This window comes from Artemia sp. Qi Xiang Cuo, chromosome 2, assembly GCF_049724085.1.
Source record: "Artemia sp. Qi Xiang Cuo chromosome 2, ASM4972408v1, whole genome shotgun sequence".
NCBI lineage: Eukaryota > Metazoa > Arthropoda > Branchiopoda > Anostraca > Artemiidae > Artemia > Artemia sp. Qi Xiang Cuo.
This window is the reverse complement of record NC_142795.1, coordinates 48,583,293-48,607,547: the sequence shown is the minus strand read 5'-3', so window position 1 is coordinate 48,607,547 and position 24,255 is coordinate 48,583,293. Positions and strand designations below refer to the sequence as shown.

The 24,255-nt window shown below is 33.3% G+C and overlaps 1 protein-coding gene across 2 annotated transcripts in view; it reads right to left on the bottom strand.

Moving 5' to 3' along the window:
* The window catches only part of LOC148955310 (1-acyl-sn-glycerol-3-phosphate acyltransferase gamma-like), a 72,586-nt gene that overhangs the window by 27,403 nt on the left and 20,928 nt on the right, over positions 1 to 24,255 (bottom strand). For both annotated transcript variants that reach the window (XM_089101436.1, XM_089101426.1), the window contains exons 2-3: positions 6,769 to 6,963; positions 4,170 to 4,339 (exon numbers count right to left, since the gene is read on the bottom strand). In XM_089101436.1, the coding sequence (XP_088957562.1) occupies positions 4,170 to 4,339; positions 6,769 to 6,952 (354 nt within the window). In that variant the 5' untranslated portion in view covers positions 6,953 to 6,963. The remainder of the gene's footprint in view (positions 1 to 4,169; positions 4,340 to 6,768; positions 6,964 to 24,255) is intronic.

Genomic DNA, 24,255 nt, shown 5'->3' with positions numbered 1-24,255 from the left:
AAGTCTCACAAAGGCCTAAAATGTCAGTACCCGAATCAAATAAAAACTTCTCAATCACACCCCGTCCACTCACCCATACCCAACAATTCCAGAATGATATCTTCCTAAAACAAAATTTAGTTTTTAGTTAGTTGATTACAAAATACATATTTATTTGGTGGAATATTAAAAGAATGTGAAATATCGTTAATATCATGAGCTAAAGGAGCTTGAAAAACCGAATTAAATAAAACCGACTTTCTTTCTAATTCTTGTAACCTTGATAACGGGATTTCATTCAAATCAATATCCATTATCATAAGTTAGCGCCACGCGAAATGGGCTTTTTCTCATGGAAAACACCATAACACTCTGCTGTGAGCCACAATAAACTAAGTCACACCTAGACGTTGATAAAAAAAAGAAGAAAAAGATGTTTTTTTTCCTCCTCAGCATACGAAAGTTAGACAAGTACACACGATGATAAACATTATTTAATGTCGGTACCACTCGGAACTACTCTATCTTTATTTTCGGACCGTTTTCGTCAAAGTAGCATAACACTGGTGGGACTATGGGTGGAATCCAGGTGTGAAGTCTCTTCTGTTTGAATTAGTTTTTTCTTCAAAGTAAAAAAGCACTAAAAATCTCTTTCTTACAGAAAACGCGATAATGCTCTGCTTGGAACCAAATAATAACATATCACACCCAAAATAAAATAAAATAAGAAAAAAAAAAGTTATTTCCCAAATAAAACGAAGAATCCATATTCATAACAATCAACCAATCACAACTTGAACCAATCTAATTTCTTTTTCTGGTCAAATTCATTGATGTAGCACAGCACAAGGGGAACTACTGGATGAATCCAAGCTTGAGAACTTTTCTGCTTAAGCTCATTTTTCTTCTTTATAAGAGATGATCGGATAACCTTAACCGATTTGCTGACATCTTCTGTTGAGTATACCTTTGAGAAAATATGGCAATTCTCAATACTGACTTCTTTTCTAAAAGCTTGGTCTCTAATTTTTTTATTCGCTTGCAAAACCATGTATTTGTCGCTTATGTTGTTAAGTCTGAACTTGGTAAATTTATCATTTTGTTCCGTGATCTGACATTCACAACGAACAAGTAATTTCAGCAATAGTTTATTAATTTTATCAAGACTCTCTTCTTTTCACAAACACTTTAAGTTCTATGCAATAATATTATCTCGCCGTTCAGCATTTTCTGAAATTAATACTTTGTTTGAAAGTGGCCCGAGTCTAGAATTGTCAACCGACTTACTTGACAATAGGCCTGTAACATCTTCTTTTAGCTTTGAGATAGCATCATCATGAGCTCGATTTGAGCTTTCCAATTTTAGGGTCCTGGAGGATACACTACTTATTTCAGATCTAATTTCTTTTGTTTCATTCCTTAGACCTTTCACTTCATCTTGAATAATTTTAACAGTTATTAAAATATGTTGTACACTAGCTGCAAGATTTTGAATTGACTCATGTATGGTTATAGAATCAATAGAGTCGCGAGTCACTTACAAGTCAATTTGTCCTTTCTTTCCTTTTCCCATCACACAAATTATTAAGCACTAGCTAAGAAGATAGTCAAAAATAAATTGATAACTTCAGAGACGAATAAACTCTTCTCATGTCTAAACAAAGTGCTCAAGCCGGCTTAAAACCGATGCACAAGAGTTCCCCAGGACCTCCAACGGAATGGAGGCTTTGTGCAAGTCTCAGCTCATCTTCGTCACAACACGGTTTTCCATGGCTTGACAATGCTTCCCTACCAACTAGATTCGGCTTCCTGCATTAGCCTATCTCAAGCCTATTACCTCCAACTCATTATGTATTGATGCTTCCAAATATTATATAAACCGGGAGGCAGCCCATAATAAATAACATAACTGTAAAGAGGTCATTCGTCCAAAAAAGCCCACCAAAACAAACAAAACATGGAAGATTTATCCATGAATAAAAACACAGTGTAATGCTGTGTCGTTTGTTAGGCCAAAATTTCTTCAGGGGGGGGAGGGCAGCAGTAGCGGTCATGGCTCTGGTTAAGCAAACTCGTGCAAGATACCCCCATACACCACTATGAGGCCACGCAAGCAAGGTTTCCCTATTTGGGGTAGGGGTTGTGGAGAATCTAAACGAGTTACAAAACAAAAATCCTTTAGTTTCATGAAATCTAAGAAAAACAATATAAAACGTTATTAAAAAAAAAATACGAGGTTGTAACCCCATCCTCATCCCCAGAACTCGCCCATCATTTACTTCATACTAAAGCTACATATAAAAGTATGCACTAACGGGCATGGTATAAACACAGTATTTTCCAAATTTTGATTGACGGAAGCAAGCCCATCTTCGTAACAACGTTGTTTTCAGCAAGCAAGCAAGTCGTTAACACAGCAAGAGTCGTTGGCTTTCACTATTAATTCGAGGCTTATTAGCTCCAAAACATCACACATTTATCATGTTAAAACTATGCTTCTATGGCAGAGCAATCCATAACGAAATAATATAGCAAGAGGAGGTTAACTAGTCCAAAAAAAAGCCAACCAAGACAAAGAAAACCCAGAGAAATTATAGAAACTCAAAATACAATTTAAAGGTAAGATTGGTATCTCAGCTATAAGTACCTCAAGGGTCACCAAGCCTCAATATCGCCAAGCAAGGTTGTTCACAATCATGATTCTGGTTGAGTGAACTCGTAAGGGATTCACCTCTACGTCCAAATGAGTTCACATATGGAGTAATTTCATTCGCAGAGATAGGAGCAAAGAACAAATGACAAGAATTGCGAAGAAGATAAAAAGAGGATATTTTCAGCCAGTGAGAAAAGAAAGAATAAATATACAGATATTTCAATAGAAACCATGTGCTACACCGTCCTCAGTGCACAAAAGTAAATGAAGAGTAAGCAAATATGCAGATAAAAGTCCCAAAGAAAAAATAAAAACAAAACGAATCTCAAGAACAAAATACTAAATTAAAATAGGAATAAACCCTCTCCAAGAAATGGTGAGAGGGTAACTAAATAGTTGCATAAAATATTGATTGGCTACTCAAATCTAGGAAGTCATTTTGTATACTGCTTTTATGAGCACTAATAGCTTATCAGATATGGTATTATCAAAAATTCGTAGTGAAATAGCAGTTTGTGAATAAAAATTAGGTAAAGGATCTGGATTTATACGTTCATTATAAATGGGGCTAAGGCAAGTTTCACTGGCGTCTCTATTAATGGCCACATTTTGGTGTATATGTTTTTAATTTCAACTGCCTCCCTGAAGACTTGCATAAGGCCTTTAACTGGGGCAATAATGGAGGTATTATCAAATAAAATGGAATGGTGACGTGTTGAGCCAAGGCAGAATCCAAGGTTTCAGGCCTTTTGCGTAGCTTCATGGCTATATCTCTTGATGATTTGTGTTCCAATAGCCTCCCTCCTAAGTGTTAGTGGTTCCCTCCATTTTTTTTAGTCTTTATATACTTTTGTGCACTAAGGACAGTTAAGCGGAAGTCTCGATCGAAATATCTATATATTTATTCTCCATTTTTTCACTGGCTGGAAATATCCTCGTTTTTCCTTCTCCACATTTTCTTTTCGTTTTGTCATGCATAGCCAGAACGGTCTTAGAAACTATCTAGAAGCAAATATGGAGTTTATGATACAGTTGGAACTCACAAACATCGCACAACACCATAACAGGTCTAGCCTTTGATCCTTGTTGGGGTATGTGAGGTACAGCCTTGAATTAGCTGGAATAAAGAAGAAGCTTGTGTGGGTATGTTGGCACTGTCAGCTGTATGCTAAAATGTGTTGTTAAGTAGAAGTAGCAGTTATATTTTTTTCCCTATATTATTGAAGATGCATGGTCAAGACAAAGCTTTATCATATCAAGACCCTACTCGTTAAAAGAAGAAGAATTAAGTATATATTAGAAACCTTACGAAAATAGAGAACAAAAAAAAAATCCTCATTTACATCTCTTCAGTTTTCCCTTTTCTTGTTCACGAAATAAACTCCCTATTTATAAACTAAGTTATGGATATTATTAATTGGCAATTTGTTCTTTTTGTTTCTGTACAAATAACACGAGAATAAGCCTTTCATATTAATAATTCTTTTGTTGAACAGGAATGTTTTACGTTGACAGAGGGAAAACAACAAACACTTACAGCCAGAACTGATCTTTCTTCGCATGTAGTCCACCCCATTAGCCAGTCTACTTCATATGAATGATTCATTATTACAATGGCATGCTCTTCTTTCATCTTTTTCCATGTTTCATCCTCCGTCCAAACGTAGCACTGAGAGTTCGACCACCAATGCGACACGAACACGATTTCTACACGATAACAGCAAAAATATAAGCTAATATGCAAAATATACTGACATAGTACTAAAATTTTAAAAGTCTCGTCGACAACTATCTAAACCTAAAAATGTTAGGACGTAGACAATTCAATCGCAGAGGTAGGGGTCATTCAAGATCAAGCTTGATGCCACTAAAATATTATCAACTTTGATTTTCCTCCTTCTACAATAAAAAGTGGTGTCGACTTTGTGCAGTGGAAGTGGACATCGACCATATCATCACCGAACAGTTTAGAATACATGAATATGCAATTTCGCTTGCTAGCCTGTCATTTTCAACATAAAACTGTTCAACATAGAAATCTATGTTGTTATTAGCTTCATATCTCTAGAATACAATATACTTTTTGTATATAACTACTTCATCCATTAATTATTATCTTACTGTGTTTTCTAAAAAAAATTGTAGTTATTCAGATTGTCGTTACAGAACTAGCAAGCTTACAGTAATCCCGAAACTGTGACTATTTTCCTTGTTGGTTTGGACTGGTTCCGTCCCTCCTACATCATTATTCAGAGCCCTATACCTCCTTAACTTAATAATTTTCAATGTGCACTCCTGCTTCCACTTATAACCCCTTTGACAGAATTGACCACAGAGAAGAAGCTTAAAATACAATTTTGAAACCTTGTTTCTCAGCAATTACGGCTATTTGCATGTTTGATTTTTTTTTTTTTGTTCTCATCTAAATGCTGGATCAAATTAAAACCGCTGGGATACCACTTGAATAGAGCACACTTTTAAACTTAAGGCTTCAAAAGACGAGAATCAGCTCCTGTACTCAAACCCTTGCAAAGCTTTGAATAAAAACAGTAAAAGCAAAGACAAAGCAGCCTGATCTCCATGTCGACAAAAATAAATTCGACATATCCGTGTTGTCAAAGAATATAAACAGCGATCACTTTGCATATAAAACGACAGAAACCAATCCAGCTTCAAAGTCAATAAAAATCAAGCTCCTGCAGCTTTACCGCTGTTTTTACATTAACAGCCTTGTCTAATAGCATATATCGGCTGGAAAGCAGGCCTTCCACAAACATAAAAACATAAATTTCTGTAACAAACATAAAAGTATCAGATGTTTTCCTGTCTTATTTAAGGCATGTTTCTTCAGCCTTAGTCATTCTAAAATTACTAGCAAAATATTTTGTAGATACATGAAAACATATTATTTGGCGTGACATGTGGAAATGAAACAAAATATTTTCAGCAGCATTTACAGGTTTAAAACACATATGGAACTAAAATGCAAAAGCAGTCAACAAATATTTCTTAAAAAAAATAAATCTGTAAGTTTTATCTCCGCACTTAGAATTTTTAAAGCTCGTTCCCAAATTCCACTAGCAATTTTGACATAGTTGGAGGAATCTATTTGTTGAAGGAATCGGGAACATTTCTTTTATGATAGAAGAAAGATCCTATAGTAAAGCAATCAAATTAAATGCAATACAGCGACGTGGGTCGCAATGCAAGGAGCAACTCCTGCTAATGGTAACCGAAATTTTAAAAAGAGCAGTTTTGATAACAATTTATGAATAAAAAGAATTGGTTTTTATGGTGATCCTGAATCTGCAAAATTCATTAGACATATAGCTACCCAACTAAAGCTACGAGCTTGAGAAAATATGCCCCATTTTTGGAAAAGAGACACAACACCACAAAAGAGTGAGTTACCTTGATCAAAATTACAACAAAATAAACACGCATCTATGATCTTTCTTCTCGGAAAAAATGCAAAATTCCATTTTTTTGTAGATAGGAGCTTGAAAGTATAAACCACTGCAAGATGGCTAAAGGAGGTCTTGCCATGTATATATCTTGCAATTTGCATTATTGCTTGCGTGATGATTTATCAAGGAATTTCGAAGTTATTTTCGAGTCATAATTTATAGAAATTAGATCTAATGGTATAACCTCTATAGTAGGGTTTTCTGATATATTGAATTTAACGATTTAATTTTCTTTAAGATCGCTTGCCTTTTTGGGGGCGTTTCACCCCTTTTTCAAAAATCAGGCAAATTTTCTCAGGGTTGTAGCTTTTGATGGTTGACATTAAACTTAAAGAATTTTATAAATTGGGAATCAACATAAAAAGCCATTTTTTTGTGTATGAGCTGTTATCAAAATTCCATTTTTTTTTTTTTTTTTATTACTATTCATCCATGCCCTCCTTAACAGTTTGTTACCACAAACTGTTCGATTGGTTTTGCAATAAGAATTCCTTATATTCAAGAAAAAACCAGTCAGAAGTATTGCAGTTTAGGGCTGTGTATGCCTTTCTTGTATTGTCACCATTACCCACAGAACTTTTTTTCTTCAAACAAACTGCTTCTAAAAGCACAGTAGGAAAATAGTAGGTATCAAGCTTTATAAGTGAAGAAATTGTTCTGACTACTTACGGGACCAAATGGAGTAGATTAGATAATAGTCAATCTTCCTGTACAACCAGGCGTTGACTGGCTTCAAAAGGGACCACAGGAGAAACTGGCACAGGTTTAGGAAGAGTCCACTGATTATAAGTGATATCAGCATTGGAAGAACAAGGACAAGTTTAATTCTTTCGATCACATGCGTTGCTATCATTTTATTTTCTCCTAAAAAAGCCAAAGCAAGATTAATAGGGCATTTTTGCGTATTTTCAATAAAAAAAAACACTTTAAGAGAAAATATTTTAAAACTACAATAGCCTAAAAAACAGAACTAGTTATTATTTTTTAGCCTTCATTAGAAGGGAATAATGCATCAACTATTTTGATTTGAATAATTTTGGAAAGAAACCTTTAAAAATAATTCCAAAAGCAAGTTGGAACTTCTGACAGAATGTTTAAGGTTCTTTTTGTGCAAGGACGTAGAAGCCAAAGGAGAGGGGTCACCTACTATTTTTGGATTAGGAATTCAAAATTGTAGCTAATAATTGTACAGTACGGAAAGAGAAAATAATAAATAGGTCTACACACAGGGGTGACAGGAGAGTGCCCCCACAATATTAGCCCAAAGAACCAGACATACCCTCCCTCTCCTGTGTGTTATTTAAAGATTCATTTTAAACGAAACTGCTACATTTACTCGCTTTTGTAAAAAAAAAAAAATATTTAAAGTAAAATAAGAATTTAAGGTCAATTTATAAGGGCTCTATAGAAAAATCACAAAAAAATTACAATGCGCCAACCTGCTTATATGGGTGGGAGAAAACGGACAAGAAACTTTTGAGATCTTTAAAGCAGAAAGATATGATAGACGGAAGTGGGTCTTATATCACATCCAATCAACTCTGAAATCTGTGCAATGGCGAGCAATGACATGCCAAATGTCTTTTCAAAATTTACCATATCCTACCAAATCCAGCGGCCTATCTCTGACATACCAACTTAAGCGAGAGGATGTATTGATGATGTACAAGTTGATCTGCGACCATAATATTATCCTAAACCTATTCCAGGTAGATAGTTCTTGAGCAAAGAGAGGGCACTCCCTTAAGTTCTACGGGAAACGCACTAATACAAGGTTGCAAAACGAATTTTTCTCCCACTGTATGGTTGGTCTTCGACTATACATGACTGTGTAGTCATGTCCCCTGGTACTAAAGCCTTCAAGTCATCTGTTGGCAGAGAATGGTGCAGCAAGCCATGGCACACCTTTTGGGATGCCTCCAATGAGCTGAGTCACCATCATCATTGATCAGTGTCTACAGGATTCGTCCTTATTGCTCGCAAGCGTGATTTAAGGTAAGGTAATATACCCTCCCAAAATGAAACAGCCTCTTTGCATTATACCTTTTCTGAAAACAAAATCAACAAGGTGAGCCTACCAATAAATACAATATACATTCAAAACAGTGGCAAGGACCGACAAATATCCTGATGCAGATGAAATCTGACGAGAGGATCAGAGACAGAATAGTTTGTGGCATAGCTGAGTTAAATATGATAGAGATGCCATTAGCAGAAGGTGATGCACTAACCCCGCAAAGTACTTCCTCTAAGTGTCAAACGCATAAAACAAGCTAGACACAGCTGAAAATATTCAATCAAGCAGATATTGAGATAAAAAAGGAAATGCGCGTTGTAAAAAAAAACGACTGCTCCCAGCCAAAATCATCAAGAATGCATAATAAACGAATATTCAGGGATCATTAATTTTGTAGGGGTCTTTACTTACCTACTCATAGCCACCCCTGCAAAAGGAAAGGCATGAACATAAATGCAAAAAAATTAATCCATTTTGCAAGGGTCTGCAGAAGCAATAAAGTTGTGAATGTATTTAAAAGTGAAAAATGTGACTAAGATGTATATTCTTACACATGGCGACAAAAACTATCTGGGCTAAATGAAGGAGCTCTAGTTAAGCTAGACATTCAAAATTAGTTAGCTGATAGACTTTCAAATAAATGTGGGTGCTCATGCCAATATAGTCCCTCGCAAAGTTCTTGAAGAAATAAATCACCAACCAAGAATGAAAGCAGCAACTCACAAGCTCGCAAGTTATAGAGGCTGCAGAACAGCAGTGACAGATATATATATATATATATATATATATATATATATATATATATATATATATATATATATATATATATATATATATATATATATATATATATATATATATATATATATATATATATATATATATATATATATATATATATATATATATACTACTAACAACTCATCGCAGCACCAAGCCGCCTGAGGCCAACAGAGCTACGCACGATACTCCTCCACCCCAATCTATTCGAAGCCTCCCTTTTTACACCCGCCCACGAAGTTCCCATTTCCTTTAAATCTTTCTTTATGACGTCCTCCCACCCCAGATGGGGACGACCTGCTTTCTGTTTAGCCCTAGATGGTTGGCCGAAAAGAACAATCTTCGGCAATCTGTCATCCTTCATCCGCACAACTTGCCCTAACCACCTCAACCTTTCTTTCATTATAGACCTAGAAAGCGGTATTGAACCACATTTTTATAGAGAGAGTATCCCATGAAATTTTAGTTTTATGTACTTAGATGCAGCTCAATGCTTGGATATCAATATAACCTTGACAAGAATATAATCAATAGTGGTGAGGATTTATATCAGAGCATATAATGCCCATTCTACAACTTTAGAATGACAGACGAAAAATATTTGGTCACATAGTAAGTGAACAGGAATTGAAACCATACCCGGACAAGCATAAAGCTTTAAACAATATTCTAGAACGAACTAATAAAAAGGAGTTTGCTACGCTTTTAGGATAATTCGATGTTCTTTCAAGTTACATTCCAAATCTTTCATCTTGAAATAAGGATCTTAAGAGTGCCAAAAAAAACAGCAAGACTATAATTGAAACGACAAACATAACGTTGCCCTGGAAGACCAGAGGAACGCTACTGTATTGTCCAAATGTTTTTTTTTTTTTTTTTACTAAGGATTAAAATCCTTAACGTGCCTTAAACTGTGATTTAAGGTAATTTATATTAAAGTAAGCCAGACTGACCTAAGTGCTGATGCATCATATCAGAGAATAGCAGCGTACATAGGCAGCATTGGACATGCAATAGTTTTTGCCTCCAGAACTCTTAACTACACTTAACAGAAATACTCTTGACTAGAAAGAGCTCTACAGTACCAGATTTGGGTGCAAACATTCCCATCAATATTTGTATGGTCAAAAAGCAAAAGTTACAAAAGGCCATTGTTCTCTTGAACCGATCTTAAAACAAAATTCTGGATAAGGTACCTGGTAGAGCTAAAAGGATGATGCAAGTTCAACCTGACCTGATCCTGAAATAGCAATAGCTATCTATTGCACTATCTTGTTTACACCTATTAGACACAGATGGGAAACTGCATCAGGAACTAAAGTTTTTGATGCATCTTTCGGGGACTCCAAAATAAATACCGTCACCAAATATTATGATTGCAAACCATTGAAATTGTGTCCCTGCAGACTTTCGTGGTTAGCATTGTTTGGTGTACTTACTTCTCTTTGGCAAATGGTTCAAATTACCAACAGATGCCAGCAAATTAGCATGTTGTAAGACAGATATGAGATAGAAAAAAATATACTATTCAATGCTCCTCCCAAATATATTAGACACTAAAATCATGATTATATCCCAGCCCCCTGCCCCTAAGAGGGTTGAATATACCCCCTAGCCTATATACAATAGTTTGGTTAGTTTTTTTCTTTAATTGGCTTTGTTTGCTATTATGAACCAACTCTTGATGAAAAATTAGTATAAAAGTGTAAATTTTAGGTTTTCTCAAATGGTTTACTAACTAGAAGATGAACATGCCACTTTTCAAAACATTCCATCCCCCACAGGCCCATAACCAATCATACAATAAGCATCAGAACTAGTAGTAATAAATCAATGCATGTTGAATACATGGCTATAAAATATCAGCCTAGCATCACATTTGAATTGAATTGTATGCTTTTCTTTAATTCTGCTAGCCCAAAATTAACTTCCTTTTAGGGTCCCATTAAGGACCCAATATGGAATTTATATGGTAGCAATTGGTATATCTGGAGAAGAGCATAAAACGGCAAATCAAGTTGTGTGCTCATTTTCTAGTTTCGAGATCAATCAACAAAACTTAAAACTTCTCCATAACATAGAACTATATCCAGCACTTTTAAGAGGGGGGGAGATGGGATACAATTGTGATGGTACCATGGAACTACTAATTATCATATTTGGAAAAAGCATTGAAAAGAAAATCAGAGATTACACAACCTGACAATTTGACAATTTGAAAAAAAACATGAACATTAGCTAGTCTTGTATCAAACAAATTGTGGTAACAAACTGTAAGTAAGGAGCAACACAGCTGAATAGTAGCCAAAACTATAAAAAACAGAATTTTGATAACAATACATACATCAAAAGGATCGAATTTTTATGCTGATTCAAAATATACAAAGTTAATTAAATTTAACTTTACCTATCAAAAGTTGCAGGCTGGAGAAAATTTGCCCAATTTTGGAACAAGGGGGGAAACACCCCAAAACGTCAAATGATCTTAATGAAAATCACACCATCAGATTCAGCATATCAGAGAACTTTGATATAGAGGTTTCAAGTTTCTATACACAAAAATGTGAAATTTAACATTCTTTTTTCGCCATATGAAAGATCACTGATGCGTGTTTCTTGTTTTCAGGGGTGATTTTATCAAACCGTATGAAACAGTGATCATAGTTGCAGCAGCAGCTGCAACCTAGAAAAGAGCAAACCACAGCCCATAGTAACTAAAAGTTTAAAACGTGTTTTCCAAAAAACTATCTAGTGAGAAAAAATTGCCATCTGACAATGAATCAGGAATGGTAATTATTGTTTCGGTTAATCTTAGAAGTAAAAGTTTATTGCGAAAAGAAATTTTTGGTGATTTAGAACGAGCCTGAAACCCCTTGAAAATGGCGTCAAATCGAAATAAAAAGTGCACCATAGGAATCAGCATGGTCTAAAATCTTTAGTAGGATAATTACAGTCCCCCACCTTGAACACCAAGGAAAATGAGTTTTTTCCATGGGTAGCACTGATTTGTCTCCCTTTTTTTCTTTCTTTTTTTTTCTAGAAGGGCTAGGGCGTGGCCAGAGCATCATAGAGAGGTGTGTAATAGTTCATTGGAAAAGGAATTAAATTTTTAAGTGCCTTTTTTAAGTGACCAAAAAGATTGGAGGGCAAATAGCCCCCCTCCCCCCAAACTAGTCCTATAAAAATTTTGAGATAGCCATTTTGTTTAACATAGTTCAAAGGTTCAACATACATGGTTTTGACGATGATATGGCCCCCATAGTCCCCGGGGAAGGGCTGTATATGGTATCGGGCATATCGATATCGCACGTATCGGTATCGCGCGTATTGGTATCGCATGTATCGTATCGGGAATATCGGTATCCGCTGTTTTTTTCAGTCATTTTCTAGACTTGTTTTTTAAAGCACGTCCGGCAAGGTATCATGGTTGCAGCGGCAGCTGCAACCTAGTAAAGAGCGATCCACAGCCCATAGTAACCAAAAGTAAAAAAAACATGTTTTGAAAAATACTGCCTAGTGAAAAAAAAATCCCATCTGACACTGACTCAAGAACGTTAACTATTATTTCGATTCGTCTTAAAACTAAAAGTTTATTGCGAAAAGAAATTTATGGTGAATTAAAAAAAAAACCCTCAAACCCCTCGAAAATGACGTCAGATTAAAATGAAAATTGTACCATTGGAATCAACATGGTCAAAACCTTGTATAGGGAATTTACAGTCCCCCTCCCTGAACAACAAGGAAAATCACTTTTTTGCATCGGTAGCACTGATTTGTCTCCAGTTTTTGTTGTTGTTTCTTTTTTTTTCAACAGGTCTAGCGGGCTACCAAAACATCATAGAGAGATCCTTAATGGCTCATTCAAAATCTATTTCTAATATCTACATGCTTTTTATAAATTCTGCCATCTGCAAGTGCCATATGGCACTAAAATGGTACTTTATGTGCTATTTCTCAAAGGGCGGCACTAGCAGGCTACCAGAACATTGTTGAAAGATCTTTTATAGCTCATATAAAAGATATTGCACGTATCTACGTCTTTCATATAAATTCCACCAGCATCAAGTTCAGATGGCACTAAAAACGGCACTTTTGGCGTCGTGTCCCAAGTGAAAAAGCTGCACTGTAAAAAAAAATTTGATTTCCAACAAAATGTTTCACTCGAATTCAAACAAGTCAAAAAAAGCCAATTTTTCTGTTGGAATTGTGACTTGCTTATTGAATTCAAACAAGTCACAAACAAATCGAATTTTTCTGTTTGAATTGTGACTTGCTTATTGAATTCCAATAAATTATTGAAATTATTAAGATTTATGTACTTTTCAGTAGAAAAAATGTAATTTTCACCGTAAATAGGCTATATCAATCAACACGATTTGAACTTCAACAGTAGTTTGAAGTTTCTTGAATATCATTTTAAATTTGACTATAGGAGTATAGTCCTTCTAATGAATTTGCTTGCGCCCCCGTACCAAACAGGTTTTTCTGATAGGTATAGTATGCTACCGGTCCTATAGGTAAACATTTCTACGGGTCATCACACTCTTTGCCAAGAGGAACGAGTATAACTTGATTGGTGATTAGGATTTGAATATTTTTTAGGTTAAATCCGTGGTCATTCATCTGTCAGTTGATTAGTAGGTTTTTTTGTTTTTTTAAACTTGGCTAATAGGTTTTTAAACCTATTACTACGAAGGCTGCATGCATTCCATTTTTGGAACAAGGAGCGAGATTGTGTGATGCTATAAGACTGGTTTCGTTTCATGGGTTCATTAATAGAAGGACTAAAGTTTTTGAAAAGGGTAATTACTTCTTTAGTTTACGAGATTTGCGAATTTTTTGCGAAAAGATATTTGCGTAAAGGTATTGCGATGGTTAAGAATGCCTCACGGGTAATTAAAGAATGGGATGCTTGCATCAGCAATACAAAGAATAAGCTCAGATACTTAATAGATTTGACGCTTACAAGAGAAAGTGCTAGAAAGTATTCAATAGCTTAATTGAAAAGTAACGATAGAATGACATTGTGACTTGACCTAGCTTTACCTCGTCGATGTGCTCTGTATAATACATAAGTAACGTTTGAAAAATATTGTCAATTTAAAAAGAAATGGCTGAAAAGTGTTTTGAGGGGGATGGGTTGCATGGAGGGGTGAGTTGCATGAGGGTTCAGTTAAAGGGGATACAGTTGCACGGGAGTTTCGGTTATACAGGGGTTCAGTTACAAGGGGGATTCAGTTGCACGGGGGTTGAGTTAAATGGGAATTGAGTTCCACGAGAGTAGTGCTTTTTCGTGGTTTAGCCGTGAGGTCCCTTACCACAACCCCAAAGGGCTCCGATCCCCCCACCCTAACCCCGAAGGAACCCCCCCCCGGTCCTCAAAGGTTCTCTAGGCTCCCAAAGGGGCCGTGGTCTACCATGTAACTTTTAAATTCTCTTGATTTTCAAATTTCCGTTTGAAAGACTCTGTTGTTTTAAGCCAGTGTGATTTTTTCTTTACATGGTGTTCGTTCAAAAAAGAGAGAATTTCTGTTAAATAAATAATTCTTATATTTTTTCCGTTCAATTGAAGGCGAGGATTTCTGTTAAATAAATAATTTTTATACCTTTTAGAATGACGTTACGGGGTTTGAGGGGGCTCTATTGTTTTAAGCCGTTTGATTTCTTCTTTACATGGTGTTCGTTCAAAAAGCGAGGATATTCCGTGTGATTTTTTGGGAAGTTTAATGAATTTATTAGTTACCGAGAGTTCAATGACTCCTCACCTCAATGACTTCCAGGGGTTTTGTGACTCCTCACAATGAATTCAGATGGTTTTAGGACTCATCCCCCTAGCCATAACTCCATTCAACCTTGAGCGAAGATATAAAAGTTTGATGAAGTATTTTTCTGCTTAACAACTACATTAATAACTTCCAAGATGATAGCTTTTTGTACATAACTTAAAATGTCAAAATATGCTTACAGTTCTAACAATTGCGCTCTGTGATTGGTCAGAGACACGATGTGACTTTCCAACTGGTATTCTATGGCCGGTTATTGACACTACCTAATCTATTGCATGTATTAAATCAGTATTTTTTACGCAGCGGAACGATAAACACATAAGTCATATCTTTAAAAAAAGTGAAGATGGAGAATTTTACTAAAGTGTGTTTACATAACAAGGTTATTGTAGCATTGAATGCTGACAAAGAGAAATATTTAAAATTTGAAACAAGTACAGATGGTAGCACTATTGGATATTTATGAATGTATTGTCATGAAAGTAATTAATTATATATATTTTTAATAAATAAATAATTCAAAACTTTTTGTTTTGTTTATGATAGATTGATATATAAATATATGATTTAAATCAAAGATTATTACAAAATAAAAATAATCAGTGATGATAGAGGACAACTCCTTAATACTGTTGCAGGTAACAAATTACATACTGAGTAATACAGTTATAACATTTCATGTATTATCATTCAATAGACTATCAATAAAAGACATTCATGATATTCTAATAATATTTTAAAGCCTACCTTATCTACATATCAAAACTGTCACCTGTGTAAACATAATTTGATAATAGACAGTGATATTGCCAGAAAAATAAAAAATGCATTGTCAGAAAATATCACGATGGAATATAAAGATGAATCGATGAAAAAAAAATCACCAGAAAACGTTACTGACATAGATAAAACAGTCATTGAACAAAATAATACCAAATACGAAAAGCATATTGAGCCTTTTGATGAGACACCAGTAAAAATTGTGTATGACTCAAAATGGAATAATGATTATTCTACTGATTACGAACTAAGAGAAGACAATAGCTATAATATCAAGAGAGAACATGGTGAACTATTTTATGGAACAGATTCAAAATGTCCAAAGTTAATCATTGATATTAATAATGTATCGTAATATATTTTTTTGTATTAATATTCTACATAGCATTATTTCATTAAAAATATATTATGCATTACATTGTTATGTGTTCATTATTTTTAGAGTAAGCTAGCATATCAAGCGTTTAGAATGTCTATAAAACGTCGGAGATGTAAGAAAAGGAATTTGCATACATCTATTGTCAGACACATGGGAACAAATTCTTTCTTGAATTCGCCTCTTGGATAAATAAAAAAAGACATTTCATTCAAGAAATTATGACGAAACTCTAAGTAAGCAACAAACTCTTTCTTGAAGTTACCTCATGGATACACAATGCAGAAATTTCATTTAAGAAATTATCAAAAGTTTTAAGTAAGTAGCAAATTCTTTCAAAAATATGTTAATACGTTTAAGCAATAAATATGTTTAAGCCTAACCCGTCTTTATTCTTTAGAATAGTTTTATTCATTTCATTAAATTATGAAGAAATTGTAAGTAAGTAAGTAACAATAGCTTTCTTGAATTCGCTTCCTGGACACAATACAGATATTTAATTCAAGAAATCAAAATAAAATCGCAAGTAAGTAATAAAGTCTTTATTGTTTTCACCTATTGGATACACAATACTGAAATTACATTCATGAAATTATGAAGGAATTGTAAATAGGTAACACACTCATGTTACCTTATGGATACACAATGCAGAAATTTCATTTAAGAAATTATCAAAAATTTTAAGTAAGTAGCAAATTCTTTCTTGAATTTGCCTCCCGGGCAAATAAAAAAGACAATTCATTAAAGAAATTATGAAAAAATTGTAAGTAAGTAGAAAATTCTTTCTTGAATTCACCTGCTGATTAAACAAAGACATTTCGTTTGAGAAATTATGACAAAATTCCAAGTAAGTAACAAACTCTTTATTTTTTTAATGACTTATATACACTATTTATAAATTTAATTAAAGAAATTATTAAAAAATCATAATCAATTAGAATTTTATTTATATAAGTAAACTAATGTATAAAAAATAGGTAAATTAAATTTTGTAAATTATGAAAAAAAAAACAATTTATTTCTTTAAGTAAAATCTTGGACACACAAAACGGAAATTTCATTAAAGAAATTATTAAAATATTTGTAAGTAAGTAACAAACTCTTTTTTGTTTTCACCTCTTGGATATACAGTACAGATACTTCATTCAAGAAATTATGAAAAAATCGCAAGTAAGTAACTTTTTTTTTCTCTTTATCAAAAACAATTTTCACTTAGCTACACGATGTAGTAATTTATTTCAAGTAATTAGTAAAAATTTCTCAGAAATTAACAATTTCTTTATTGATGTCAACTCATGGATACACAATACGGAAATTTCACTCAATAATTTCATGACTTAGATAAACGATGAAGAAATGTGATTCAAGAAATTAGTGAAAAAGTCTCAGTAAGTAACAATTTCTTTCTTGAAGTCAACTCTTGGATACGCGATGCGGAAATTTAATTCAAGAAATCGTGAAAATATTTGTAAGTAACAAACTCTTTATTGATTTCACCTGCTGGATATACAGTACCTATAATTTATTCAAGGAATTATGAAAAAATCGCTAGTAAGTAACTTTTTTTCTCTTTATCACAAACAATTTTCACTGAGATAAATGATGTAGAATTTTAATTCAAGAAATTATTGAAAAATTCTCAGTAAGTAACAACTTCTTTCTTGAAGTCAATTCTTGGATATGCAATACGGAAATTTCGTTAAGGAAATTACGACAAAATTGTAACTAAGTAGCAAACTCTTTCTTGAATTTACCTGTTGGACAAACAAAAAAAAGACATTTCGTTCAAGAAATTATGACAAAATTCTAAGTAAGTAACAAACTCTTTATTATTTTCACGAGTTAGATATACGAAATAGAAATTAAATTCAATAAATAATGGGAAAAATCACAGTCGATGTAGCAAAGTGTTTATTGAATTCACCTGTTTGATAAACAAAAAAAACAGTTAGTTCAAGAAATTAAGACAAAATTATAAGTATTTAACAAACGTTATTGTTTTCACGAGTTAGATATACGAAGTAGAAATTAAATTCAAGAAATTATGAAAAAATTCTCAGTCTAAGTTGCAAATTTTTTCTTTAATTCAACTGTTTGATAAACAAAAAAGAACAAATCGTTCAAGAAATTATGACAAAATTCTAAGTAAGTAACAAACTTTATTGTTTTCACGAGTTAGATGTACGATGTAGAAATTTAAATTCATGAACTTATTAAAAAATTCTCAGTAAGTAACCATTTCCTTCTTGAAGTTAACTCATTGATTAACAATACGGAAATTTCATTCAATAAATTATGAAAATATTTGTATGTAGGTAACAAACTCTTTATTGATTTCACCTCTTATATATACACTGCAAATACTTCATTCAAGACATTAGGAAAAAATCTCACTTACGAAGATTTAGCTAGTAACTGAGAATTTTTCCATAATTTCTTGAATTTAATTTCTACGTCGTATATCTAACTCGTGAAAACAATAAAGAGTTTGTTACTTACTTAGAATTTTGTCATAATTTCTTGAACGAAATGTCTCTTTTTGTTTGTCCAACAGGTAAATTCAGGAAAGAAATTGCTACTTAGTTACAATTTTGTCGTAATTTCCTGAACGAAATTTCCGTATTGCATATCCAAGAATTGACTTCAAGAAAGAAATTGTTACTTACTGAGAATTTTTCAATAATTTCTTGAATTAAAATTCTACATCATTTATCTAAGTGAAAATTGTTTGTGATATAGAGAAAAAAGTTACTTACTTGCGATTTTTTCAAAATTTCTTGAATGAAGTATCTGTACTGTATATCCAAGAGGTGAAATCAATAAAGAGTTTGTTAATTGCTTAAAAATATTTTCATGATTTATTGAATTAAAATTCAATAGCGTGGATCCAAGAGATGAGTTCAAGAAAGAAATTGTTAGTTACTGAGAATTTTTTACCAATTTCTTGAATAACATTTCTTCATCGTGTATCTATGTCACTAAATTATTAAGTGAAATTTCCGTATTGTGTATCAATGTGTTGACTTCAAGAAAGAAATTGTTGCTTACTGAGAATTTTTTCCCAATTTCTTGAATTAAATTTCTACATCGTGTAGCTAAGTGAAAATTGTTTTTGATAAAGAGAAAAAAAAAGTTACTTACTTGCGATATTTTCATAATTTCTTGAATGAAGAATCTGTACTGTATATCCAAGAGGTGAAATCAAAAAGAGTTTGTTACTTACTTACAAATATTTTCATAATTTAACGAATGAAATTTCTTCTTTTTGTATACACGATTTTACTTAAATAAATAATTTTTTTTTTTTTTCATAAAATATTGAATTTTAATTACGGAGATTTTAAAAGATATCCTAATAATAGAAATATAATGCTAAGTTATTATGATTTTTTAATAATTTCTTGAATTAAATTTATAAACCTTGTATCTAAGTCATGAAAACAATAAAGAGTTTGTTACTTACTTGGAATTTTGTCATAATTTCTCCAACTAAATATCTTTTTGTTTAACCAGCAGGTGAATTCAAGAAAGAATTTGCTACTTACTTAAAATTTTTTCACAATTTCTTTAATGAATTGTCTTTTTTATGTGTACAGGAGGCAAATTCAAGAAAGAATTTGCTATTTACTTACAATTTTTGATAATTTCTTAATTGAAATTTCTGCATTGTGTATCCATGAGGTAAAATGAGTGTGTTACCTATTTACAATTCCTTCATAATTTCTTGAATGAATTTTCAGTTTTGTGTATCCAATAGATCAAAACAATAAATACTTTATTACTTAATTGCAATTTTATTATGATTTCTTGAATTAAATATATTTATTGTGTGCAGGAAGCGAATTCAAGAAAGATATTGTTACTTACTTACAATTTCTTCATAATTTAATGAAATGAATAAAACTATTCTTAAGAATAAAGACGGGTTAAGCTTAAAGATATTTATTGCTTAAACGTATTAACATATTTTTGAAAGAATTTGCTACTTACTTACAATTTTTGATAATTTCTTAAATTAAATTTCCTCATTATGTATCCTTGATGTAGATTCAGGAAATTGTGTTTTGATCAATGGTACTTACTAAATAACGTGTTGACTTTACTTTTTTTTTTTTATTTATCCGGGAGGGAAATTAAAGAAAAAGACTGTCCTCATGTATCTGACAAAACATTCATAAAACTTCCTTTCCTTACACACCAAACATTTTATTGACATTCTAAACGTTTGATATGCTAGCTTACTCTAAAAATAATGAACACATAACAATGTAATGCATAATATATTTTTAATGAAATAATGCTATGTAGAATATTAATACAAAAAAATATATTACGATACATTATTAATATCAATGATTAACTTTGGACATTTTGAATCTGTTCCATAAAATAGTTCACCATGTTCTCTCTTGATATTATAGCTATTGTCTTCTCTTAGTTCGTAATCAGTAGAATAATCATTATTCCATTTTCAGTCATACACAATTTTTACTGGTGTCTCATCAAAAGGCTCAATATGCTTTTTGTCTTTGGTATTATTTGGTTCATTGACTTTTTGACCAATGTCAGTAACTTTTGCTGGTGATTTGTTTTTCATCTATTCATCTTTATATTCCATCGTGATATTTTCTGACAATGCCCTTTTTATTTTTATGTCAATTTCACTGTCTATTATCACATTATTTTTATACAGGTAACAGTTTCGTCAAGTAAACAAGATATGGTTTACGATATTAGTAGAAGAGTAGGCCTTTCTTTTATTAATCTTCCGTTGAATGCTAATACCCGAAAGGTGACGATTGGATGTATCAGTAGGTAATGTGTTACCTGCAACGGTAGCAAGGAGTTTTCCTCTATCATCAACTATTATTTTTATGTTGACATTCTCTATGAGTGCAATCTTCTCTGGAGATCACAATCTCTCATAACCCCCAACATAATAGCGGAATTTTTTCAGCATTCCAAAGAAACTTAATTCCTTACTGTCATTACAAGGCAGACATAAATTTCAAATAGTGCTACAAGCTGTACTTGTTTCTAAGTTTAAATACTTCTCTTTGTCAACATTCAATGCTACAATAACCTTGTTATGTAAACACACTTTATCAAAATGCTCCATCTTCACTTTTTTTTAAAGATATGACTTATGTGTTTATCATTCCACTGCGTAAAAAATACTGATTTAATACATGCAATAGATTAGGTAGTGTCAATACCCGGCCATAGAATACCAGTGGGAAAGTCACAACGTGTCTCTGACCAATCACAGCGCGTAATTGTTAGGACTGTAAGCATATTTTGACATTTTAAGTTATGTACAAAAAGCTATCATCTTGGAAGTTATTAATGTAGTTGTTAAGCAGAAAAATATTTCATCAAACTTTTATATCTTCGCTCAAGGTTGAATGGAGTTATGGCTAGGTGGATGAGTCCTAAAACCATCTGAATTCATTGTGAGAAGGAGTCATAAAACTCCTGGAAGTCATTGAGGAGGGGAGTCATTGAACTCTCGGTAACTAATAAATTCATTAAACTTCCCAAAAAATCACACGGAGTATACTCGCTTTTTGAACGAACACCATGTAAAGAAAAAATCAAACGGCTTAAAACAATAGAGCCCCTTCAAACCCCGTAACGTCATTCTAAATGGTATAAAAATTATTTATTTAACAGAAATCTTCTCCTTCAATTGAACATGAAAAATATAATAATTAATTATTTAACAGAAATTCTAGCTTTTTTGAACGAACACCATGTAAATAAAAAATCACACGGGCTTAAAACAACATAGTCCTTCAAACGGAACTGTGAAAATCACGAGAATGTAAAAGTTACAAGGTAGACCACGGCCCCTTTGGGAGCCTCGAGAACCTTTGAGGACCGGGGGGGGGGGTTCCTTCGGGGTTAGGGTGGGGGGATCGGAGCCCTTTGGGGTTGTGGTAAGGGACCTCACGGCTAAACCACGACAAAGCACTACTCTCGTGGAACTCAATTCCCATTTAACTCAACCCCCGTGCAACTCAATCCCCCTTGTAACTAAACCCCTGTATAACCGAAACCCCCGTGCAGCTGTATCCCCTTTAACTGAACCCTCGTGCAACTCACCCCTCCATGCAACCCATCCCCCTCAAAACACTTTTCAGCCATTTCTTTTTAAATTGACAATACTTTCCAAACGTTACTTATTTATCATACAGAGCACAACGACGAGGTAAAGCTAGGTCAAGCCACAATGTCATTCTATCGTTACTTTTCAATTAAGCTATTGAATACTTTCTAGCAATGTCTCTTGTAAGCGTCAAATCTATTAAGTATCTGAGCTTATTCTTTGTATTGTTGATGCAAGCATCCCATTCTATAATTACACGTGAGGCATTCTTAACCATCTCAATACCTTAACGCAAATATCTTTTCGCAAAAAATTCGCAAATCTCGTAAACTAAAGAAGTAATTACCCTTTTCAAAAACATTAGTCCTTCTATTAATGAACCCATGAAACGAAACCAGTCTTATAGCATCACACAATCTCGCTCCTAGTTCCAAAAATGGAATGCATGTAAGGTTTGTATTAATAGTTTTAAAAACATATTAGCAAAGTATAAAAAAAAAAAACCTACTAATCAACTTACAGATGAATGACCACGTATTTAACCTAAAAATTATTCAAATACTAATCACCAATCAAGTGATACTCGTTCCTCTTGGCAAAGGTGTAATGACCCGTAGAAATGTTTACCGATAGGACCGGTAGCATACTATACCTATCAGAAAAACCTGTTTGGTACGGGGGCGGAAGCAAATTCATTAGAAGGACTATACTTATAGGACCATTGAAAGTAATATGTTCAGTATAAGTTCAATTCAAATATTTGAATTATAGCAGAAAAGGGGGAATTCTAATTGAATTTTGAGTATAAAAAGATAATTATAAAAATAAGGAAATATATTTTAACTTTGAAATAAGTTGAGCTTTCTTGTCTGCAAAATGAACACGGAGAAATTTATGTACAAAAATTATCTTTTAACTTTTACAATCGCTTTTTTTAGATACATTTTTTTTAGTTTCTGCTGGTAGAAAATTTCTTAATATGCTACCCTAACCTTAACAGTGCTAACGGTGAAAGTATATTGCTTTCTGAATTCAATTTTTTCTAATTACTAACGAAAATCCTTTTGTGGGAACAACTTATGTTTTTGCAATGAACGTCATTTTTGTAATGGGACCCAAAAAGCGTTTCAAAAAAAAATTCTTCCCTGGATTTGCCATAAATTTGCTGCTTACACTGACAAACCAAGTAAGCAAATATATCGAAGAAAAGAAGACGCCGGTAAGGGTATTTCAGTCCTTTACGTACACGTAAAGGAACCAAAAACTTCCCCCAAAATGAGAATTTTCTAAGATGATGCACATTTCAACTGGACTCAGAAATACTACACTTTAATAGGACGAATCGTGCTTCAAAAACTCCGGTTTACTACAGGACTAATTAAAAATAGGACGTTATCCCAATAAGTTTTATCAAACAGTTCATAGTGTTAAAATGTAATTAAGGAGCGACTCAGCTCAATTGTAACCGAAACTAAAAAATGGAATTTTGATAACAATTGATAAGAATAGGGTTTTTATGCAGATTGCAAATATATAAGTTTCATTACGTTTAATATCTACTTACCAAAGGCTCCAAGCCTCAGAAGAAAAAGGAATTTTGATGGATTAAGGGATTTTGAAAACAGGGAGCCTGATTTTCGAAAAAGAGAGAAACACCCCCCCAAAAAGTCAATAAATCCTAATGTAAATTAGACCTTCAGATTCAGCGTATCAGAAAATGTTATTGTGGGGGTTATCTCCTATCTGCACAAATGTGGAATTTATGTTTTTGCCAGAAGACTGATCACGGATGCGTTTCTGTTTTTTGTTTTTTTTTTGTTTTGTTTTGTCTAGTGACCTTTTTAAGAGACCGTAAAGATTGGAGGGCAACTGAACCTCCTCCCAAGACCTAATTTGTCTCATAAGGTTTTTTTCGAATGTTATGATTTGAGATCAATTTGACAAAAAAAAATCATCTTCAACTGCCTACAGACGTATAATATTGTAATATAATATTGTCTTTTCATTGGAAAAGGCACTTTTTTCATTTAAAAAAGTTGGGGAAACAACCAAAAGTGCACTTTGTGGGAAGCCTCACCCAGCTTGGCAGCCCCCACTGAACGCAACGGAAATAGTGCCACCGCCCCTACTAGCGCTGTAGCGCAACAACGGACGAGATCAGTCCCGGACAGAGGCAGAGTGACGCCAACAAGATCTGGTAGAACGATAACCAAACCCATCAGGTTAAACTTATAGAGACAACAGCATGCTCGGAAGAAGTAGCATCCCGCTGAGCTCGCTTGCTTATTAGTTTAAGTGTTGTTTTTGT